This window comes from Nelumbo nucifera, chromosome 3, assembly GCF_055504915.1.
Source record: "Nelumbo nucifera cultivar China Antique chromosome 3, China Antique-T2T, whole genome shotgun sequence".
NCBI classification, from domain to species: domain Eukaryota; kingdom Viridiplantae; phylum Streptophyta; class Magnoliopsida; order Proteales; family Nelumbonaceae; genus Nelumbo; species Nelumbo nucifera.
The window spans coordinates 106,234,908-106,258,175 of NC_142651.1; the positions used below are offsets into that span (position 1 = coordinate 106,234,908).

At 38.8% G+C, this 23,268-nt stretch overlaps 1 protein-coding gene across 3 annotated transcripts in view; it reads right to left on the minus strand.

Moving 5' to 3' along the window:
- Positions 1-487: 487 nt before the first annotated feature.
- Positions 488-23,268, minus strand: part of MSH6 (MUTS homolog 6) — a 29,531-nt gene continuing 6,750 nt past the window's right edge. The window contains exons 11-22 of one of the 3 annotated variants that reach the window (XM_088901738.1): positions 21,677-21,765; positions 13,436-13,614; positions 13,159-13,361; positions 12,968-13,069; positions 4,567-4,729; positions 3,483-3,772; positions 3,268-3,405; positions 2,799-2,878; positions 2,546-2,606; positions 2,324-2,423; positions 1,731-1,860; positions 962-1,099 (exon numbers count right to left, since the gene is read on the minus strand). In XM_088901738.1, coding sequence (XP_088757864.1) covers positions 1,748-1,860; positions 2,324-2,423; positions 2,546-2,606; positions 2,799-2,878; positions 3,268-3,405; positions 3,483-3,772; positions 4,567-4,729; positions 12,968-13,069; positions 13,159-13,361; positions 13,436-13,614; positions 21,677-21,765 — 1,518 coding nt within the window. In that variant the 3' untranslated portion in view covers positions 962-1,099; positions 1,731-1,747. Of the gene's footprint in view, positions 1,100-1,730; positions 1,861-2,323; positions 2,424-2,545; positions 2,607-2,798; positions 2,946-3,267; positions 3,406-3,482; positions 3,773-4,566; positions 4,730-12,967; positions 13,070-13,158; positions 13,362-13,435; positions 13,615-21,676; positions 21,766-23,268 lie in introns of those variants that run through there. The other 2 variants (XM_010261024.3, XM_010261026.3) reach the window with 2 other exon arrangements.

The following is a 23,268-nucleotide window of genomic DNA, read 5'->3' on the forward strand; positions in this document are numbered from 1 at the left end:
TTCTTTGAGGCTTTGGTAAATAAGTAAATTCTTTGTTTGGTAACCAAAAACCGGAAAAACAGAAGACGTGTATGAAACGATATGGAAAGACCAAAAATGCCAAATTTCAAGTAGATTCAAATGAAGCTTTCTAATCTTTCATAATAACCACTTAACAAATTTTTAAAAAACCCAATAAACCAAGCTGTTCATCAAATGGTCTTTGTTTTAAAGGCTACCCCAAAAACACAATCGTCTTTTAATCATCTGGGATGTTAGAAAACTTTTTTCTAAAAAAGACTTGTCAAATGGTAACTAAGACGAGGTCCCCAGGTCGTCTAAAAAGACTTACCTCGGTAGATATAGTCTAAAAACAAGATTCATTTGATTGATAAGTCATACGCGAAATAAAAGACGGAGCTATCACATCTTTATGCTTTCAAGTTTCAACTATTTCTAAACAGAACGTATTCACACCATGGCCATGAAACAATAAATGCGAAATTAATAGAGCATAGAAGATTCCGTATCCAGAATTTCATTGGATCATGCACAGGTGGGCTCTCTAAGGGCCAAGAAATCAGTGACTGAATAGTCTATACATGTACATTTTTCTGTAACCAAAGCTCTAGTTGCATATATAGCTAATTAGTAATTACAACTAACACCTTTGCTTTACAAAAACATATAAGACAGCAATCGGTCTTGCCCAGCATGTTTTGAACCATGAAACCCGAGCTCCACGATTGAAAAAAAAAAAGAATTTTCCTATCACTTTTAACAGCCTAGGCTGTAGGGAAGAGCCTTTACTTGCACAAAATTAGGCTCTCAAAAACAAACCAAAGCAAATCAGCATTGCAGTTTACCCATCAACCTCGCTCCACAATTGACCTTGCTTTCTGCTGAAGTTCAACTAACAACCTAACACTCTTGTCCTCACAAGACTCCTGGCAACTTGAATTCGCTAAAACATTAAATAAATCTTGGGAAAAAACCGCAAACTCATTATTCCAACTTTCAGTGAACACTTGAACCTCAGATCCCTGCCTGTTCTTGCCATATATGGCTTCAAATTCTCTTGATTTCGCAGCAGCCTTTTGAAGGACCATGTCAGGAAGCCCTGAAATGCTAGCCATGATTAGAACAGGAAGAGATAATCATATACCTAGCAAATAGAAAAAGAGAGTTATGGATATCGCACTTCATTTACGAAATCCACCGAGTTTTTCTTACCAAAAAAAAAAGAAATCCACCGAATTTTGACCCATCCATGAATCATTTAGAATGGGCCATATCCCAAGTAATAAGACCAACTGGGAAAATATTACACCCATCGAAATTACAGTTGGTCTTAGCAAGATATAGTTTTAGTTTACAGAGAACACAGTGAGAAAAAAAAAAATGTCCAAGACCATAATGGAGGGAAAAACCAAAGTTCTATCAGATATGACCGACCACATTCCTTTTCTACAAATCACCAGAGACCAACCAAATCTCCGATCATAGGCAGGTATTTTCTCATGATACAAATTTATTTAGTAAGCCAAGTATCAAATACTACTGGATTTTGCCAAAAATATACACATGCTTCCTAAGCCAAGAACAACTCAAATCGCACTAGTCTTGCAGTTTCAGCAGCCAAGTTAACCATGCCTTGTCCATTATAAATAGAATGCTTTACTAATCCAAAAGGTATATTACTTCCCTCCATGTCTTACCAAAAAAAAATAAACGTAAAGGTAACACATTACCTGCCAGCCTTGCAACATTAACACCATAACTCTTGGGGCATGCACCAGGTGTCAATCTGTAAAGAAATGTAACTTCTTCCACATCTCCAGTTCTCTTTCCAACTTGGCATGCCATATGGCACAGTGACACCTGTAGTTAACATTGCAAGATTTGAAGGGTAGGTCAAACAAAATTTGCATACAGCTGTCAAACCAGAAAGCAGCCAACATCGGGTCTTAACTGTTATAGCGAACATAAATAAAATACCAATTCACACATGAAAAAAGATACTTGCAGGTCAAATTCAATATGATCAGAGGATAGCATGCATTAGATCGAGTTTTCTAGATCACTGACATAATTTTCAAAGGACTACTAAATCAGTAAGATCTGCATATCTGGGTTCATAATTACAGAGTTCCCCTAGAATGTGTGCCAGTAGAATCAGTGGCACTCAATGCAGACTCATCAGAGGAAATAAATTTTACATTTGGATCCATGATCTTTGAATTCTCTTAGCAATGCCCACCAGCAATTTGCAAGTATGGTAAGTTGGCAACTACCATCTACATTCAGAACGTGGATTCATCAATCAAAGGAACCAAAACTATACCTTGGGGTCTTTTTGGTAGTTCACAGATAGCCGGTGATAGTGAGTAGAAAACATTCCTCGGCATTGTATCTTCTGGACAAAATGCTCCAGAACTGACTCTCTGAAAGTATAGTAACAACAAAAAAATGACAAGTTGAGCTAAGCTGGACATTTTATGATGTGTATTTTATTCAGCTATATTCGAACTTAAAGTGAATCCACTTATAGAGACTCGTGTTATACTTGAAAATTGGAGTGACGAGAGCACTTGGCACAACTGATTTTTGTAAACCCAGTCACATCCCTAATGAAAAGATAAACATGCCCCTATTTAAAATAATAAAAATCAATATATAGGGGTGCCCTGTCCTTTAAAACTTGTGCATCTTGATTAATGATTAGAAGTTATCCCCTTTCTACCAAAAATAGGATGTGTCCCGCCCCAAATCACCCCCTTTAAAAATAAAAATACGTGAACTCGTCTTCTGGTACTTACGCAATGGCTTGCCCGTCTGAAGTTGATGTCCCACGTCCAAGTTCATCCAATGACACTAGTGAATTACGAGTTGCTGAAGACTGCATTGATCAACGAGAATAGGATCATTACTTGGCACTAGGAGCGATCATTTCTAGCCCAGACTACCTATGTGTGCATTGACGGCCCATGATCACTACTACATAGCACAGAAAATGCAAATAAAATAGAAGGAATGTAAAACCCAGGGATCTTTTTTTCTATTCAAAGTTTCAAACAAGAAACCATCTTCTGATATTCCCCACCTCCCATTTAATAACAACATAGAATGGTCTCTAAAGACCGCATGGATTGATTCACCTACTCATCATAATTCAAGTTTTCTGCTACCATTTTTGTGTAGGAATGGGCTTGTCACAGGGAACTACCATATCTTGGATAAAGCAAAAATGGTATGTTGTAGGCAATTACATCTCAGAGGAAAAATTACCAGCATAGATGCAGTCTCTGAAAGTTCTGTCATGAATGTACTCTGGCCTGACATAATGTGGTCTTTTGCACCCATTCGAACAAAAATTCTATCAACAGGTGATAACTCAAAGCTTTCTGCTGGGACATCTGCTCCAAGCTGGGAAGGAAAAACCAAACGTGAAAAGAGTTTCATAGGACCAGGGTAACCCGATAACTCACAAGAGAGAACCTTACTTGTGCCAAAATTACAGCCAGGCAGACTTGGCGAATAAGAGTTGATTTACCACCCATGTTGGGGCCTGTGAGAAGGATAAAGCTGGGACTTCCAGAACCACCAATACATACATCATTAGGGACAAATGTACCTTTGCCTAGAGCATCACTTCTGAGAACAGGATGTCCTAATCCTTTTGCAGACAAGCATGGCATTTCAGTTGAACATGATAGGCCTGAGATGATTGGTTGACATGTGGCTCCTTCATAATAGTCACTTGCAATTGCTAAACTGATCAAAACATCCAGTTCTGCAGCACATATCGGTTGATATTCAGCCATGTAAGATCAAAAGTCTAATTATGTGGAGCATCGGCTTCTTTACCTTTATGCATAACGTCAAATGCCATACTACAGTTCTATTTTTCTAGACATGCACTCAAGATAAATTTCACTTCTCAGATTTAAGAAAGAAAGAAAAGCAAGATGGCACTGTGATAAAACAAGGACCAAAATATATAAATTGCCAATAAGTCAGAAAAGTGGGGCCTGCCTTGAAAATGGGTCCAGGTTTTGAATGACTTTCCAAAATTATTTACTATGAAAAGAAAACCACAAGATGACAATATGAACAGGATACTTCTGTAAACAGCTTATAAAATTGTTGAATATATCTCAATTTTGCAGTCAAACCAGCAAGAGGATAGACTATAGCATAAGTCGGGGGAAATCCAATTACAGAAAGCAAGTTCCTCTCTTGGATAAAAAAAGTTGTGATTCAATACTCAATGCACCACATAGTTCCAGTGCCTTCCATGAGGAGCAAAATATTTCCTTGAAAGGATCAAAGGACAAGCACTACTCATCCACAAGAGAAGTTCCATTATCAAATGTTGACATAAATGCCAAAGACTCAATATGTGAAAGTGGAAGGTAAACCAGAAGCATAAAACAAGACACTGGAAAAGGTACTATACATTGCAACAGATGTTATATAACATATAATACATACATTGAGTGCATATGCATCTTAGACAAGTAATGATACTGGATGTGTGCATGCATTAAGATAAGGTTGCTACTGCATATGCATAAGGAGCATAACCTGCGGTAGTAGAAACCAACTGCCTCCACTTAATATGATGCTCACAGAAATGCCCAATCAACTTCTGAAGAATGCTTTTCAATTTAGATTCCTTTTCAGCTTCAGCTTGAGAAAGTTCTCCCAATAACTTCTTAACTGTTGGAGTCCAATACCTGAAGAATCCCTGTACATGCCAGAAAAGAACAGTGAAGATTCCAGATAAACTGGTGGGAAGTGAATACAAATGGAATACCAGAATATCTTGTTCTCACATTAAATTAATATACAAAGTCTTCAATCACCTTCATTTTGGTAGCACTAGAGAGTTGATCAATGAACTAACAAGCCCCCCAAAACACACACACAGAACTGCAACTAAGGCATTATTTTATAAGGGTAATGACCAAAATGGAGCTGAGATAGCAAAGAGGGTGGAAAAACTTCAAAAGGATTTTCTTCGGGAAGGAGTGAGAGGAGGGGGTGCCAATAAATTTCACTTGGTTAAATGGGATAAAGCATGTAGACCAAAAGAGGGAGGGGTTTGGGGATTAGAAGAGAGATTTTTTAATAAAGCTCTTCCTAGGAAATGGATGTGGAGGTTTGGGTTGGAGAGGGAGAGTCGATCATTAAAGGAGAGTGGTGGTGGGTAAATATGGGGTGGTTAGGTTTGGTTGGGAATCAAGGGAGATTAGGGCTTCTTATGGGATTTGTGTGTGGAAAGGTATTATGAAATTCAACCAGGAGTTTATTATCTATAAAAAAAATTCAACCAGGAGTTTAAGAACTTCACTTATCTCTCATTTGGAGATGGGGAGAGGATAAGATTTTGGGAAGATGATTGGAGTGGGGTGGGTAAGCCAATGGAGGAGTGTTCAAGGCTGTACAGACTCTCTAAGCATGAGGTCACCATCAGCCAATGTTTTGAGTGACATGGGGATCAGAGGGTTTGGTGTCCTAGGTTCAGGAGACCATTGCTCGAAGGAGAGGTGGAGGAATGTATTTACAAGGCACTTACAGACCATTCGAGAGATGAGCTGTGGTGGAATGAGTGTTCTAATGGCAAATATACAGTCAAATCTTGCTGCTCAGCACTGTGCAAGAATTATCTAGAGCTTGATTAGAGGGTGGGCATTTGGGGCAACCCAGTGCCCCCGAGGATGGAAGCTTTAGCATGGCTTATTTCTATGGATAGTGTACTCATTGCAGATCACCTTAAGAGTAGAGGTTTCTGATGGAGGGTGATTTGACCCGATCCCTTGAGATGATGACACGTGGACATGACTCAACACGAGCAACAGCTCAGCACCACAGCCTGACCGCAACTAAGTAACCAGCCCACAGGGCAGCTCGCTACACCATAGCTCGCTATAAGGGGGGCTCGCTACTACGCGAGCTCGAGGTCCCCCGAGCTACTGAAAGGGAATACTCCAAGACAGGTCTATCCCAGCTCGCGAGCTAGGGTAACCAGCTCGCTCCAACACTTAGGCAGAAAAACTGCCCCAAAGGCAACCTTGAGAGGGGTCACCTCGAAGTACCCCAAGGAGCTCGCTACAAAGTAGCTCACGACAGGATAGCTCGCTACAAGGTAGCTCGCAACTAAGCAACGCGATGCTTTCAGGAAGCTTCTATCTGACAAGACCGTACCCGTCAGACTGCGCCACGTCTCCTGACTGACGGCGCAGTCCCTGCCAATTCGACAGACTGCACCCACATCTCTCGACAGATGGTGGCATGCCTGTCCTCCCGGGACGTGTCACTCACCCGATTGGGTAGTACCCTACAACGATTACCTGCGCAGCTCTGGCAGATAACGGTTGTGATAGAAGCCCAGTGGCGGTTACGCCCGATTTGACAAGAACACCTATATAAGAGCCCCCTAGTTAAAGGGAAGGGCTCTCTCTCTCTCGTACATCTGATTTTGGATCTTGAATCATCTTACCTTACTCAAACTTTCTCTCGAGCTAACTCAGTGATCTAGCGCGACCTACACTCTTAGCCTCTTTACACTCTTCACTATTTTCTCTAATGTTCTAACTTAAGCATCAGAGTATTCCCACCGGGCAAGTCCCCCGGGAATTCTTCACCATCTTCTCAGGTGTCGTCCGTTGCCAACTAGAAGCCAATCAGCAGCCAACTAGGAGTGCCCGGATTGCGCAGCATCAGTTTCTGTCTTGCTAGCATGTGCAGAGAGCAAGAGGAATCTGTGTGTCACCTGTTCATACGGAAGATGACTATTTTCATCTGGAAGCTATTTTCTGCATTGTTTGGGGTGAGATATCTCCAACCTGATTCCCCTGGTCAGATATTTTCTTTGTGGTTGAAGGCTCAGAGGTTGTAAGAAGGCCAAGCTTCTATGGTCCTGCATTCCTTGCAGTTCACAAAAAGGAGATGTTTTGAAGACAAATGCTGGAGTTTGAAGAAATTAGTGACAGCTATTGGCAAAGTTTCTTCTGATAACTTTTTTCCTTTTACTTGTCAAAAAAAGACCAAAATACAGACACGATGTAGATCCATGATGAGAATGCCTGTCTTAATAAAGACTTTTTTAGGTTCTAAATTTGTTTAAGTTACTTGAATTCTATAAGTAGTTCTTTTAAGTATACTAAGGTCTATTTTGTGGCAACATAGAAACTTGGATTAAAATTCAGTTTATAGATTTTTATTGGAAACAACAGAATTTCATTTATTTATTTATTTATTGATAGGTAATAACAACAAAAACTTATTGCTTGTAAATACAATTACAAATTTAAGCGTCTAGCCTCAGCTAACCCCATCACTAACAACTTATGTTGCATTGGTATTGTGCTACAATACATATGATTCCCATACACTCCAGATTTTGCCAAACCGTCAGCTAGATGGTTAGCTGACCTTGAAGTCCAACTGAATTAAGCTCCATATTCTAAAGATAGTGATAGGAATCGATCAGCACCCTTGAAGACTTATTCTAGAAAGAAGAAGGCCTTACAACAGGTCCCAATATGGCATAGTGATGGTACTTGGGATTTGGACTGAATTGAATATCAAGGGTATTTTTGTCATTTTATGTGGGTCCAATGATAGGGTTTAAATTGTTCAGTTATAGTTTGTTTATGTTTAAAATTTCAGTCATTGCATAAGTAGGATTGGAGTTATTGAGTCTTCTTTGAATTGAAATAGGATATGACAGCTTAGGTTGAACCCTACTAGGATTATTGACTCTAATGGTTTTACTCCTAAGACTATTATGAATCTAACTTGACTCCTAGGATTATTATGAGTTTAGAGTCTATAAATATGTATGGACGTTTTACACAAAGGCAATGAAATATATTGAGTTTTCTTCAGCTTATGCTAGCTATGGTGAGTGATTCCCATACCCTAGAGTGATTCTAGGCACCCTGTGAGTGATTCCAGGTATTTTCTCTTCTTTCTCTCCCTATTTTCTCTTTTATTCCTTCAAGAAACCATTACAGCCATCAACAGCCATAAAACTTTGACCAAGAAGACCATTCAACATTCTCTAAGGACTAGAACTAAGCTGGTCCTACATCAGATTGGTATCAGAGCCAAGGTTATAGGCTGTTATTGATGTGGACACGTATTGGGAGCAGCAGCAGCAATGATCCGATGTTCTCATCCTATCCAATTCGGCAGCAACAGTCTTATCCATTCGGCAGATTAGATTAGACTATCTTGTTATTCTTATCTTATCTTATTAAGTTAGTAGATTAGATTATCTTATCTTATTAGGTTGCCTTATCTTATCAGATTAGGATTAAGAGAGACTTATCTTATCTTATCAGATTAGGATTAAGAGAGACTTATCTTATCTTATCAAGATTTAAGGAGCCACTATTAGTGAATAAAGGCATCGAATATTCAGTCAAGAAGTGAGTTAGGAGAGTTGGTGATCTCTTGAACAAATCACCAAGGTGCCAAGATAGGTTCATCAAGAGCAGGGAGGAACAAGGGAAAACAGGAGGTTTCCCTCGTGGACCAACCCGTGACGAGATCCTATTCGCGGGCCCATAACAGTTATCATCATGGCTACATGTAGTGGCAAGCAGTATAGGGTTCAGCTAACTGATACACAAAGAGATTCATTGATTTCTACCCTTTGCAAGAGAGTTGAAACCCTTGAAGCACAAGTAAAAGAACTTCAAGAAGAAAAATAAGAAGAAATACAGCAAGAAGCACCTCTAATCAATGAAAGGCATGGAGGATGAAACAACAGAGCTGTCCATGAAGATGATAATGGTGAAGATAAAGGATCTGTTATTCTTAGAGGATGACAAAGAGCTGCAAACTGCACAAGGGTACCACCTGCACAAGTTAATCGAACCCGAAATAAGGGATTGATCAAGAAGCATCGCTCACAAATCTATTTGATGAGATGATGGAACAAGCTAAACATGATGGTTATGCAGATGATATAACCAAGAAGGTAAAGGTGGATGTTTCTGATTTCAATGGAGATTTAGACCCTCAATCTTTTCAGATTGGCTGGCTACACTGGAGGAATACTTTGACTGGTATGACATGACTGATGATCGGAGGATCAGATTTGCACGCATAAAGCTTGGCGGTCATGCTAAAGTATGGTGGAGAAGCATGGAGCGACAATTGGAGAATAGTGGTGATGGTCCTATTTCTACATGGTCAGAAATGAAGAAACATTTGAGAGACAAATACCTCCAAATGGACTTCCAAGATGAGTTATATGAGGAATTGACTAACCTCAAACAAGGTACGCTATCTGTAGTTGAATACATGCATAAATTTGATGAATTATCTATTAGATGTGATACTACTGAAAGTGAGAGACAAAAGTTGGCTCGATTCAAGAATGGACTACGGACTGAAATCAAGAAAGAGATGGTAACTGCTCGAGTCTTTGACTTAGAGGATGCCTATCAAGTTGCTGTCAAAATTGAGAAGATTGTAAAGCAAACAAATACAAGGCAATTTGTATCACAAGCTAGGAGTATGCAGCTCGTAAGCAAGCTGATGGGGGAAAGACTTCTAGGCCAGCATATTCTAATGCCATCTCTAATAAGCCTAGTGGGTCAAGACCTTATCAAGGGGATGACTATAAGAATAAATCAGTTGCTAGTGGTGTTACTCAAAAAAACAAGCCTGATACTAGTTGTTTTATGTGGAGGAAAGGACCATATGGCTTACCAATGTCCTACCAAAAGCCTTAATATCATTTATGAAGAAGGCATTAAAACAGTAGGTGGTCCAGGTGATGACTTAGCTGAAGAAAAGGATTATTTCTTCACTAAAGATGATGCTTTAGATGAAGACAGCAACTATGTTGGTGTAGTTCGACGTATTCTTACATCCCCAAAGGAAGAAATCAAGGAAGATTGGCTTCGTACAGCAATATTTCAAACTATAGTAAAAAGTGGAGACAAGTATTGTAAGCTTATCATAGATGGTGGCAGTAGTATGAATGTGATTTCTGAAGTCACTGTGGATCGGCTAAAGTTGAACAGATTGCTTGGGTTGATAAGACAACAATTCCGGTAACTAAACGAGCCCTTGTTATTATTTCTTATGGTAGTTATTCTGATTCTATTTGTTGTGACAATGTTCCTATGAATGTCACACACATTTTGCTTGGAAGGCCTTGGTTGTATGATAGGGATCAAGGTTTTTAAAACCAACCCAGACAACGAACCGGGCAGGGGTCCGGTTCCCAGGTCGAACAGTCCGACCATTCGAACTGAACAGATGGCCCATTTCGACAAAAAAATAAAAAAAAAATTAAAAATTAGAAACCGGCTAAACCGTTGAACGGTTCAAACACCTGGGTCAGCGGTTTGCTGACCAAATCAACGATTTTGGGGGAAATAACAGTTCTAGGGTAAAACAGAACTGGTCACCTGACCGGTTCCAAGTTTTTCCAGTCTGACTGTCCGGTCCGGTCCGATTTTGAAAACCATGATAGGGATATCAACCATTGTGGAAGGGAGAACACCTATCACTTCCTATTCAAGGGAAGCGAGTTATCATGAAGCCAATGTCATCGAAAGTTATTAAAAGGCATGCCAGACCACCTCAAAAGGAGACTACAGCCCAAGGGCCCATTGCTGAATCTAAGAAAAAACCATTGCATTTGCTCTCCAAAAAGAGTTTGAAGTAGAAAGCAAGGAGATAGAAGTTGTATATGTTGTAATACCCAAGGAGGTAAAGCAACCAGATGTTGTTCCACCTACTGAAATGCCTAAAGAAGTGGTCCGAGTGTTGGATGAGTTTTCAGATTTGGCACCAGATGAGCTAAATAATGAGTTACCGCCCATGAGAGACAATCAACATGCTATTGACTTGCAGCCAGGGTCACAATTGCCCAACTTACACAAAGGCAATGAAATATATTGAGTTTTCTTCAGTTTATGCTAGCTATGTGAGTGATTCCCATGCCCTAAAGTGATTCTAGGCACCATGTGAGTGATTCCAGGTATTTTTCTCTCTTCTTTCTCTCCCCATTCTCTTTTATTCCTTCAAGAAGCCATTACAGCCATCAACAGCCATAAAACTTCGATCAAGAAGACCACTCAACATTCTCTTAGGACTAGAACTGAGCTGGTCCTACATCAGATAGATTTGATATTTCCCTTAGAGCACATATTTGTACTTCCATGATCCCACTCAACGTTCTTCACCAAGCCACTATAACCGTTGAGTCACCTTTAACCTGTATTTTTTTGTAGACAAGTGACACAGAGAGCCTAAGACCATGCAGCAATGCCCGCAATTCTGCCCTAATTCAGTCCAACTGAATTGAACTCTAGTTTTTTAAGATAGATTTGATATTTCCCTTTGTACATGTCTGTACTTCCATGATTCCACTCAATGTTTTTTGCCAAGCTATTATAACCATTGAGCAACCACCAACCTGTATTTCGTAGAAAAGTGAACAGCCAGTCTTAGACCATGCAACACTGCCCATAATTCTGCTTTAATTGAATCACCAGTCTCTATCTATTCCAAATGGCATTGGATTTCCTAAACTGCATCCATCAAAATTCATCTCTATCCTATCAACATTAGGTGATTGCCAATTTTACTGATTGTTTTAACTACTGTCTTTGAAGAAGCTATTGCCAACCAGTTCCTGAAAATGTCATCCACAAAAAGTGTTGAAAGAAGTTTTTAGCCAATGAATGATATTCACCAATATGTTATCCACTAGTGCACCTTTATTTTCCAACTTATCTTTGAAAATTCATGAATTTCTTTCTTCCCATATGCACTGTTTTCTTGGTACTGAGATGATATGATTCCAGAACAGATAAAAGAGAAGAAGGAAAAGGAAGAAGAGAGACAGAATTGAGAGAGGCAAAAAGTCAACTGGCGGTGCCAGTTTATTTGGTATTTATACTAGGGCGACCATACAGAAAAAAGAAAAGAGAAAATTACAAAGGTGCCCTTGCGGCACTAAACTTAAAATAAACTAAGTTATTTCAACATGCACCAAAGAATGACTGCTCTAACACACCTCCACATCATTTTGCCTCTTTGTTTGGGATGAGATTAAAAAAGAATGGCAGGAGATTAGTGTAGTAGATGAAGGTGTTTTCACTAGTTCCTTCTAAAAGAGACAAGAATGAGAAGATAAGAGGCAACAAGGTTTCCTACATGCAGATTCTCAAAGGTATTGGTCTTATCATGGAATACTTCCCAATGAAACAACTCGTGTTTTTGGAGGGGTGGGACCTTTCCAAATGGAGTTGACCAGACAATTCAATTGGGGAGAGGAGCTCTGAGTTAGGACTTCAAAAAAAAGATGTACAAGAAAATATCCCTTTCTGGTTAAGAATCCAAATCCTTTCATCACTATCGGAATGGTAAAGAAAGACATCCTTCAAACATTCTAATAATGTAACTGCTATAGTAGCTTCATGGTCTATCAAACAATTCAGTTTATGGTTACTTGATCTTGCTTCAAAAGCTAAAAAGCTTCATGGTCTCTCAAATAAATGAATCTCAGTCCATCATAAGTACAGGTATGATCCTGCTTGTACAAGTATGAAGATAAATATTTATGATGTCTACTGTCTTCACAAAGTCGAGATCGTACTTGACAAGCTTCATGGTCTTCTCAAATAATTGAGATCATAAATTGAAGATAAATATGGTGTGAAAAGACAGTAGAGAAGTGAAAGGAGGCAAGAAGCACCACATTCAAGCTTGTCAAGTCTCCTCAGTCCTCACAGTAAGCTACCTGCTTCTGCTTGCAACCTAACTCATTCCTCTGCATTTGTTTGTATTTATGTAAAATTAAAAAAAAAATGTCCAACTTGCCATGGCATGCTCATTGATTCACCAACTCAGGTTTTTCAACCATGGTATAAACATCAAATAACTCTTTCAGAGAGTAAAGTACAGCAACAGCATGTAATTCAGACATTAATCCATTTTCATTACATACCTTTCTGGATGATCGTAATTCATAATCCCGAGGAACAGTTCTTTGCATGCTCTCAGGCACTTCTAGAAGATATGACTCTTTTCCAACTGTAACATATTTGATCTACAATAAGCACAAGAGGAAAGAAGTTGGTCATCAGAAAAATAGGGCATTAAGACAAAGAAGATAATACAGTTTGGCACGCATCTTACTGAAACATCTCCAAGTACTTTTCGTTGTTCCTTGAGGTGCTTTAAAAAGCTAGATTCAATTTCCTCAACTTTTTTACAGGCAGAGTCATATTCTACATCAACTCCTTCATGGGGTATAATACGTCCTGTCTTATCAGCTTCTATCCAATCAAAAGCATCCTTAAAATGCTTTAGAATGGAATGGACATCAGGTAGACCTTTTCCTGCCATTTATTTACAGATGAGATGAAAAATAGGACTTGTATCACAATGCCAACAATAGAAAAATCAACTATACCAGGTGTCAATAAATGTTGGAGTAGATGAGATTTAACAGAATCCAGTATAGCACCGAGAGAAGTGCATGCTTGGACCATCAATTCACAACCACGTAATGCAGTAGTAAATTCTTGAAGTTGTTTCTTTGCTGCATCCTCATAAAGGACTACTTTATTGGCATTCCTTCCATTAGCTTCACTGCATTCCATGCAAATCAGATGCTAAGCAATTCCACAAACAAATTCATCAAAACTTATCATCAATGTATATTTTGTAGTGAAAACTTGGGGGAATGTTAGAACCCAATATATATATATATATATATATATATATATATATATATATGTGTGTGTGTGTGTGTAATGTCATAGAATTTGCAAAGCAATTTGGATGCCATGCTTTAGAACCACAAACCAATCCCTAAAACAGTAGCATGCAAAGAACACCCTAAAAACATTGAGGTTTGTATTATAAAGGTTCATTTTCTTTTGATTTTTTTCCTCCAATCAAAAAAAGTACATACTTTTTCTTTTAGCAAGACCCAGAGAAAAAAATAGTATATGTATAAGGCAATTGATCCAACAAAAGATCCTTTATAGTGGATGAATTACTACACCTCAAAATGGAGGATCAGTTGTATCCAAAACACCACAGGTTGACTCCAATAAACTCTTTCAGAATTAAAGCCTAATCTATAATGAAGCTGTTAGCATCCACAAAAAGATGTATAAAAGGTCGTTCACCTTTGGACACCTTTAATTCTTCTATTCCCTTTCTTCCAAATACTCCAGAAAATTTCAGAAGGAACAATATGCCAAAAGAACAGCCTCTACCATCCAAAGATGCTACTAAGATCTCTAATCAAAGCCCTATAACAAACTTGGTCAAGATTCTTTCCCTTGACTGTATCTCCTAAAACCAGCAACTGCAAACGAAGCAGATATGGAAGCAAGGAAAGAATTAATGGAGAATAAATCAGTTTTCTCCTGATTTCTACACCAATTTCAGAATTCTTGGATAATTGAGATATTAGTATTTTTTGAGTTTTTAATTTAATTTCTATTTATTGGTGTCTTAGAAATACTTCTGTCCAAGACTTATAGAAATCCTATTGTAGTAAAAAAAATCAAATTACTAATTTTAGCAACTTTCAGACTTAATATTTACAGAAATTCCCATAATAATTATTTATAGTAAAATTGCCCAGTTTCAATGATGCCACAAGGGTATGATACTGGAAGAACTTTGACTAATCAGAATCCCCCTCTGTGAATTTTGATGAATACCAGTTGACTGGTTACCACTTCCATGATACCAGTTTATTTGTTGTGCTTAATACACATTTTCAGTATCATAGTGGGCCTCAGTAAAACCATGATGTACTAAAATTAAGTTATGAAATCTAGACATGAGAGACATTTATATTTTTGTGTGAGGACAATTCCATCATTTTACCTTCTATTATATTTCTTTTATCAGCATTTTACCTTCTATTATAGATATTACTAAGAAGGCCTAGCATCCCATGTTTTTGCTCTCTTAAACTTTCTCTTCCCTTGCCTCTCTTTTTTTCCTCTTTTTTCTTCTTTTCTTCTCTAATCAAATTTTTTAATTGCCACAAGTTGTAACCAGAGCATAGATCCAGGCTTCGCAGTTGATTGCACACTTTCCCATATGCTGATATCATCAGTACCATCAGATTATGTCAGCAAACCTTATGGCAGTTGACAAAGCCAACAAAAAACAGAACTCTAGGTTTTGATCAAGAGTAATTCTAGAAGAATTTAATGTAGATGTCATGCTTTTTTAAGTTTTTTTTTGAAAGAACAATAAAATTACATATTTAACTCAAGGTGATGCAGCAACTCATGGAGCAAAATCTAAATCACCCAACTTTTTAGAGGAGTTTGAAACTGTTCATGTGTGATTTGGATGAGTATTGAAGGTGCTACAAAGATTTTTTCACCAACATATTTAGCATTTGATATGATTCATTTCATTTCAGTTTCAGGTATCCATTTAGAAATAATTGGATTCAAAATATGATCCATTTATTAATCAGATTGAATCTGGATGTTGGTTGATTCAATCCAATATTAAACTTATTTTCTTTTTTTGGTAAGAAAAAAAATACTAAACTTATTTTCCCCTTTATGATATATACCATTTGTTCTATATTTAAGATTAGACATTTATGCTAATCTTATGCAAATTTACTAATATTTTAATTGAATCAGATTCAAATAGGATATCTAGATATACAAATGAATTGAATTTGAATCCATCTTTTATCCATCAGATACCAGATAAATTCAGATCTCTTGGATTGTTATTGGATCAGATCGAGATATAACCATACCCAGATTTGATCCAATCCATTTGCAGCCTTAGTTTTGACTTTTTTGAGCTGCCAAAGACTCATCTGCTGCTATGGTATGCAATGCAATGTATGGATGCTATGGTGATTGATTATCCCATGCTATAGAAAATAGGGCTGCAAACAGATCTGCTGCTCTTTTCCTTCTTTCTGATCTCTTGTTCTGTCCACCATTTCTAATCTCTTGCTCATTTCTTGGTGGGCAACAAGCTCTCTGCACCATCCACTTATATTCTTCATCATTAATCACTGTCTACCTGTCCTACAACATCATCTACCTTATTGCTGGACCCATATCTTTTTTCTTTGGTTTTAGTCCAAGCATAGGCCAGCTGGTCAGCAGCTAATATACCTTTAACTGCAGCCCCTAAATTCCACAATAGTTCATACTAATGGAACCATGTACACCAATAGTATTAATCCACATCTCTTCTTGGTTAATCCCCCTCCCCCACTCCAGGAAAATAAAAGGCTCATGCATCTTAGAGAAACAATTAATCCACAATTTTCACTAAGCCTCTTCCATCATTTTGATTTAACCTTCAACTTCTTATGTTGGACACACTAAACGTCTAACTGCATAGTTTAAGAATCCAGAAGTGCAAGTCACCTTAACTTGCCCTCCTACACAAACAGAACATTGAAACCTATGGTGCTCAGATACAGATTTGAACACAGGAAACAGGGATACAATTCTTCATTCCCAAAAGTTCTGGACACAGAAATGGGTATAGGTATCCCACATTATATGCTTATATCTTTTTTTTTATCAATAACAATTTCATTAATTCACCAAAAAAGTTACATAAGGAAGACAAACACACTTATCTTCCAAAAACAACAAAGGTCCTCAAGAAAAACAAAAGAATAGGAAGATACAACAAAGTTACAACTTAGCCCAAAACATCGAATCCCTTTCTGCCCCTTGTTTAGCTAAACCATCAGCTAAAGAATTGGCTGATCTTTTAACCCAGCACATCTTAACTTCCATCTCCTGCACCAGCCACTTAAATTTCCTCCTCAGATTGTTGTACTTCCATAGACATATTTTGTCTGCATTCAGCCACCCTATCACCACCTCCGAATCCCCTTCAATTAGGAGTTTTCTAATGTTCATCTCCTCAGCTTTCTAGACTCATTCCATAACTGCAAAGATCTCAGCTCTAAGGGAGTCACCCACCCCAATTGGGCCTGAGAACATGGAAAAAATGACCCTATTCTCATCCCTAAGACACCCTCAACCCCTGATTGTCCAGGGTTCCCCCTACTACTCCCATCAAAGTTTAATTTCATGAATCCAGTAGGTGGAGGGGTCCAATACACACTCATTACTAACTTGGTTTGTGTGCATTCTGCTATTTCACCCCACTTCCTCAACATGTCATCCACCGTGTAATCTGTGAATAGTTCCAAAGATCTCAGCCACTGAACTGAAGGGATGAAAGATCCATCATAAGGATAGCCGAACCCTGCAAGTAGGTTGGGCAAAATTTCAAGAATTTCTCTCTCTCCCATATGGGAATCACATTCCCTGCTTTAGAAAACTGCATTTTCAATGATCAATCATGAACCCTAAACCAGACTAGATCTGAAACCAAAAGGGTAAGAGAGAGAAATACCTGATACAGAGTAGTAGTAATTCCCAATGAAGGTGTTCACGCCCAAGGAGATCACCAAAGACTGCTCCCACTGAAGATGACACAGTGTAGGGTGGAGCAGAATCAGCAGGGTGGTTCTTCAGCAAGAACCTGATTCTTCACCAAGAATCTGATGGAGGGCGAGTGAGCATGACTTCAGATCAATTTTTCTCCCAAAAATTGATATCAAGAACCTTTCTTGATCGCTCCTATAGATGAAGATCGAACTGGCAACGGCGGCAACAACAAGAGAAGGCAAGAGCAGAAGATGGCGTCAATCCAACTGCAGTTGTCTTCTCTCTTGAATCAGTAATCTTAAAGGATGAACTGGGGTTCACCCTTCTCCTCTATTTATAGCATTAAAGAGAGGTTCTCCTAATCCCATTAGGAGTTTCCTAATCCAAATCTTGTATTTGGAACTGGACTCTTTTTAAGAGATAAGGATAATCCCTTATCTTATCTGCAAATAAAGATCAACTCTCCTAATCTGATTAGGAGTTTCCTGATCCAAATCTCTAATTGGATCTGGACTCTATGAGTGTATAGGGACAATCCCTTATCCTATCTGCTGATCTAAATCCTAGAACCGCCCCTCTTTAATTAATCATATTAAACCAGTTCGAATTGGGTTTTAGGCCCATTAAGTCCATGTGCTCACTTATCCTCCAAACTGCTTCCCAGTTGGATATCCTTGTATGGCGTGGGACCCAAACATTGATCTACACATCAGCCACATGGGTTCAGCCCAACCTCTGTTACAAAGCCTGGCCAAATTCACTATAGGAAACAATGAACCCCTGAGTCCATCACCATGGGCTCTTAATGGGCCCAACATTTACACTAAATGGTCCCTAGGTCAAGCCACCTTATAAAAACCCAAGGACTGTGGGCAGATGCAAGATTATCCCATCAGGTATTACCCTCAATGGTCTTACACTTAACCTCTCAGCCCATAATGATCAAACACTACCCGACAAGAGAGGACCTCTCCCTCAGCTGCAAGGTATAGTGTTGCACTCTCTACTAACATAGATCTCGGGAATTAAAACATTTTGCAAACATTTTGAAACCATAATAAATATATGTATATCTGTATATAAATATATTTTGCAAAACAAATTTCAACAATTGAAATCGGCTGCCAGCAGCTTTGGTTTCCATCAAAGAGAGTGCATCCCCGATCATTCACTTTGTCCGACAAAGGGGCTGATCCTGTCACTATGATCACCCACTCATATGAATTCTCGGACTGTCCCAACATACCCAGGTTTTGACCCCCTCTAAGGATCTCACTAATTGGCATATCAAAGACAGCCCAATCCAACAACTAGTGCAGTATCATAATCGAGTCTAGGGGTCAGGTGTAACATTCCAGTTTTACCCATCTATCTCCAAGGTTCAGGGCAATACTGGAATTCTGATCCAGTTCAGGGTTTTAAGAAAACCCACACTACATGTACCTCAAGTCTCACCCTGGCAACTGAGACAAGCCACCCCAACCAATTTGGCGGCACATCAATGTCAGCCTTGGCAAGATAAATCTCCCCAGATCTATCCAACAACTATGAAGATTTTAAACTAACACGAGTCTCATATGTGTCCAGTTTAAGGGTATTACACAGAAACACATCATAATAACATGAATCAAATATGTACTTTATTCATTTACATTAAATGTCATAATGTACATCATTCTGATTGGAGCTAAAGGCATACATTGTCTAACATGAACAGCCCTAATATGAATGATAGCCTTTAGTTCTTCCACTCCTCTCAGCTTTTGAAAATATCCTGAAGTTCCTTTCTTCCCATAATGTCCAACATATTGCAGCCCTCAGTCCTCTCCACATAGTCCTTCCCCTTTTCCTATGCCACCTAAAGAAATAAGGGGAAAAGAGGCCCTATAGATCTAATGGAGGGTTACATCTACACCCAAAGAGGGAAAAGGCCCATTCCCAAATTGACCTCGCAAAATGGCAAGACACCAGTAGATGAAAACTAGTCTCCCCATCCGCTTTACATAGAACACACCAATGGGGTGACAAACAAGTATTAGGTCTCTTCTTTTGGAATAGATCACTAGTGTTGAATCTTTCAAGATAGACTTCCCAAGAAAAACTACCAACCCTAGGAGGGATTGCTCAGCACCAAACCTCATCAACAAGGAAAGGAGGAGTTCCAGGACTGGTGGGTTGGCTTAAAACTTTGAAAAAGGAAGCACAGGAAAAGAAGCCAGTAGGGGTAGGGGTCCAAATTCTAGAGTCCGCCCTTGTGGGTCTAAGACACCATTATCAAGGAGTCCAAGAAGGCTCGAAATATTGTCAATGTTTGAATCCCTCAAAGCCCTTCTTAGACCCAAATTCCACCCAAGCCCAGAAGTGGAAGAGGACGGGGTGATGAATGATGAAATTGGCTCATTTTTAAGATCAGATAGAGCATACAAAAAAGGAAATTGATCCTTTAGAGGGGCATTCCCCACCCAAGTTTGTTCCCAAAATTTTATGGAATTACCGGAATTCAGATCATACCTAATATTAGGGGAGAAAACTAGAAGCAGATCGTGAATGGCTTTCCAAGGAAAAAAGCTTGTGGTTCTAACTCTGATTCCAACATCCCAACCATTGTGCTCCATCCCATGTATACTTGCCACTATTCTAGCCCATAGCTTTTCCTTCTCCAAGGGGAACCTCCACAACCACTTCCCTAGAAGAGACATATTCCTTCTTCTAATATTCTCAATCTCCAAACCACTACAAGTTTTACTCCTGGACACTACCTCCCAGCTGACTCTATGATCCCTCTTCTCCTCTCCTAGCTCCCACAGGAAATCTCTCATCAACTTCTCCAATCTATTAGACACCTTCACTGGGATTTTAAACACAGACACGAAATAGATGGGTAAATTAGCAAATGTGGCCTTAATCAACGTAATTCTTCCACCAAGAGAGAGGTAATTCTTTTTCCAAGAGACCAATATCTTTTCAAACCTTTCCACCACCGGGTTCCAAAAACTCTCCCTCGAAGGGTTATCGCCTAATGACAACCCTAAATAATTCAATGGCCACCCTGAAACTTCACACCCCAACACTTCTACACTCTCCCTGATCTCTCCCTCCTCCATATTCACCCCCACTACGCAACTTTTCCCAAAGTTCACCTTCAAGTTTGACATTTGCTCAAACAATTGTATCACCAACTTCAAGTTCCTGATAGAGCTCACATTACCACCTTCACAAAACATAATCGTATCATCAGCAAACTGTAAATGAGTGAGGGGGTTTCCTCCCTCCCAACTCTCCACCCTCTAATAAGACCCCTCAAGTCTGCTTTGCGAATCAATTTCCCCAGAACCTCCGTATTAGTATGAACAAGAAAGGAGAGAGGGGGTCTCCTTGTCTTATACCCCTACTAGCTGGAAAGAAATCTATCACTATCCCATTCACTAACACTGAATAATGACAATTCCAAACACAACCCATGATCCAATTGCACCATCTAGCCCCAAACCCCAATTTCATCAAGACTTTCCTTAAAAATTCCCAGCCCACCAAGTCATAAGCCTTTTCCAAGTCAAACTTACAGACCACTCCCTTCTTTTTATCCTTCTTAAAGTTCTCCACACTCTCATTACCAATTAAGATTTGATTAGTGATTTGTCTTCCACTCACAAAAGCTCCCTGATTTTGTGCGATGATGTCCGGCAAAACCTCCTTCAGCCTCAAAGACAACACCTTAGCAATGATTTCATATAAGCTATTCACCAAGCTAATTGGCCTAAAATCCTTTGGTGGAAAGCATCTTTCACATTATATGCTTACATCATGTGTTTATATCTAGCTTTTGAAGCTAATTGTCTTTAAGACTTATGCCTTGTCGTATTTAATTAAATTTCTATCATGTTCATATATTTTTATAGAGGTATCAAGGTATCATACACATCAAGATACTTCTTTCCATAACATATTAGAATCCCAATAAGAAATTTCTAAAATTAGTGGGAAAGTAAACAATGTTAACATAGTAAATCTTAAACGAATCAATATCAGCCTAATTAAACTCCACCTACATACTTCTTGTGTTTGTAAATGCAGACTTTTGGGCCAATCAACAAAACAGAGTTAAGCTACTATATTCATTTTGAAGTTTTTTCCCCAATGGCATTTCTTATTTTCCTTTCTACTGTGATTTATCTATCCATCTATGTAGTCCAAATTAGCCATTTTAAGTGCTGACTACTCCATCTCACCTGTTGGCAAAGAGGCGTGCCAACAACCGCTCCATATCCTGAAGTCTAGACATCTCTTTTCGAAATTCAACAGCAGTAGGTAGAACTCCCTGGCAAGGAAAACAAACCTCATTAGCAAAAAATAGTAAAAAGATATAACACCCAAGGACACAAGTACAATGTCAAAAAAAAGCAATCTGCACATCACTTGCAACACAGGTTTCTTGTGTTGAAATGACACAAAATAGAGGAAATTACATAATAAAATCAATTGTAATTTTTAATACAACGGAAAATAACAGCTTTTTCTGCTTGATTAAGAGAGCAACTTCTAATCAGTGACAGTTCTTAGTGATGACAGGGACTAAAGGCATCTTTCTTAAATTTGTAAATGTGTTTAGTTTGCCTTCACTGAGGGAGGCTTTGTGCACAAATGTTTCTAAAGAATATGAAAATATTTCTCCAATTTCTCTCCATTAAGGACCTCTAGTGGTTTGATCTTATTTTTGAAAAATTAAATCCAAGTGATTGAGAACACTCCTTTTTTAGCATAGTTCTCCAAGATGGTAGTAATTATAAGCTAGCAGGTGCTGTGCATGACTCTAAATTTGAATTCCCTACAGCCTTGTGCCATTCAGGAAAGTTGCAACCAAGAGCCTCATCTTTTTAAACCACCTATTGGTACATAGTGATTGCGTGATGTTAAAATGCTGAAGAGAAGCTAAGGATATCTACCTTTTTTTATCTTTAAAGTGAACAATACATATGAAGCTTAATCTTATGGTTATATGCCATCCATTAGAGAAATTGTGGACACATTCATGGCAAAAAGCAATTAAGGTCCCCTTCATTCAGAGCATCATGGAATTATCTGCCTTTGTGAATCAAACCGGTATCCATGCTAAAAAATGACTCCACCAAAAGTGTGGTGTTGCAACCTGGAGGAATTAGCATGTTCGGATGGGACTATGGAGAATGCCCAACTTGACCTCTTGGCTTTACTAATAAAGGCACACTACCAGCGTTTTACCATTTGCAGTGTGATGCAAGAATATAAACAAGAATTGGAACTGGGAGAAAAACAAATTAAAAGGGGGCTTATCCATCCAGAAGTGGGAGCTAGCTCTTCTTGTTCTCAAGTGGTGTGTGGTAAAGGGAACTCAGCATCATACCAAGATCTGCATGCCTCTATCAAAACAATTATTCATAGAAAGGTGTAAAAGACTGTTACAAATTGATGGCCAATCGTAATCATGTGTTGTTGATTCCCAGATTCCATCTAAATCCAAATAAATGGGAGGTACATAGCATTAAACCCCCCTTGTCTAGGTCTGAAATCATCATTCATAAGAAAGCACTATAGACAATCAGCTCTGGGCGAGGGAGAAGCACTTTGTGGTTAAATAATTTTTCAGTTCTCAGGCTGAAAATGTGACAACTCATTCCCATAGAACTTCATAGGTTGTTTTCTCATTCCTACCATCCCGTGGAGTGCATCTTTCTACAAGGTATCAACCATTGACCACACTTTCAAGGGAAAAGGTGATGAACGGGATCTGTTTTACCATATTATGTATTGTATGGGAGCAGCAATGCCAGACCATCTCATCATC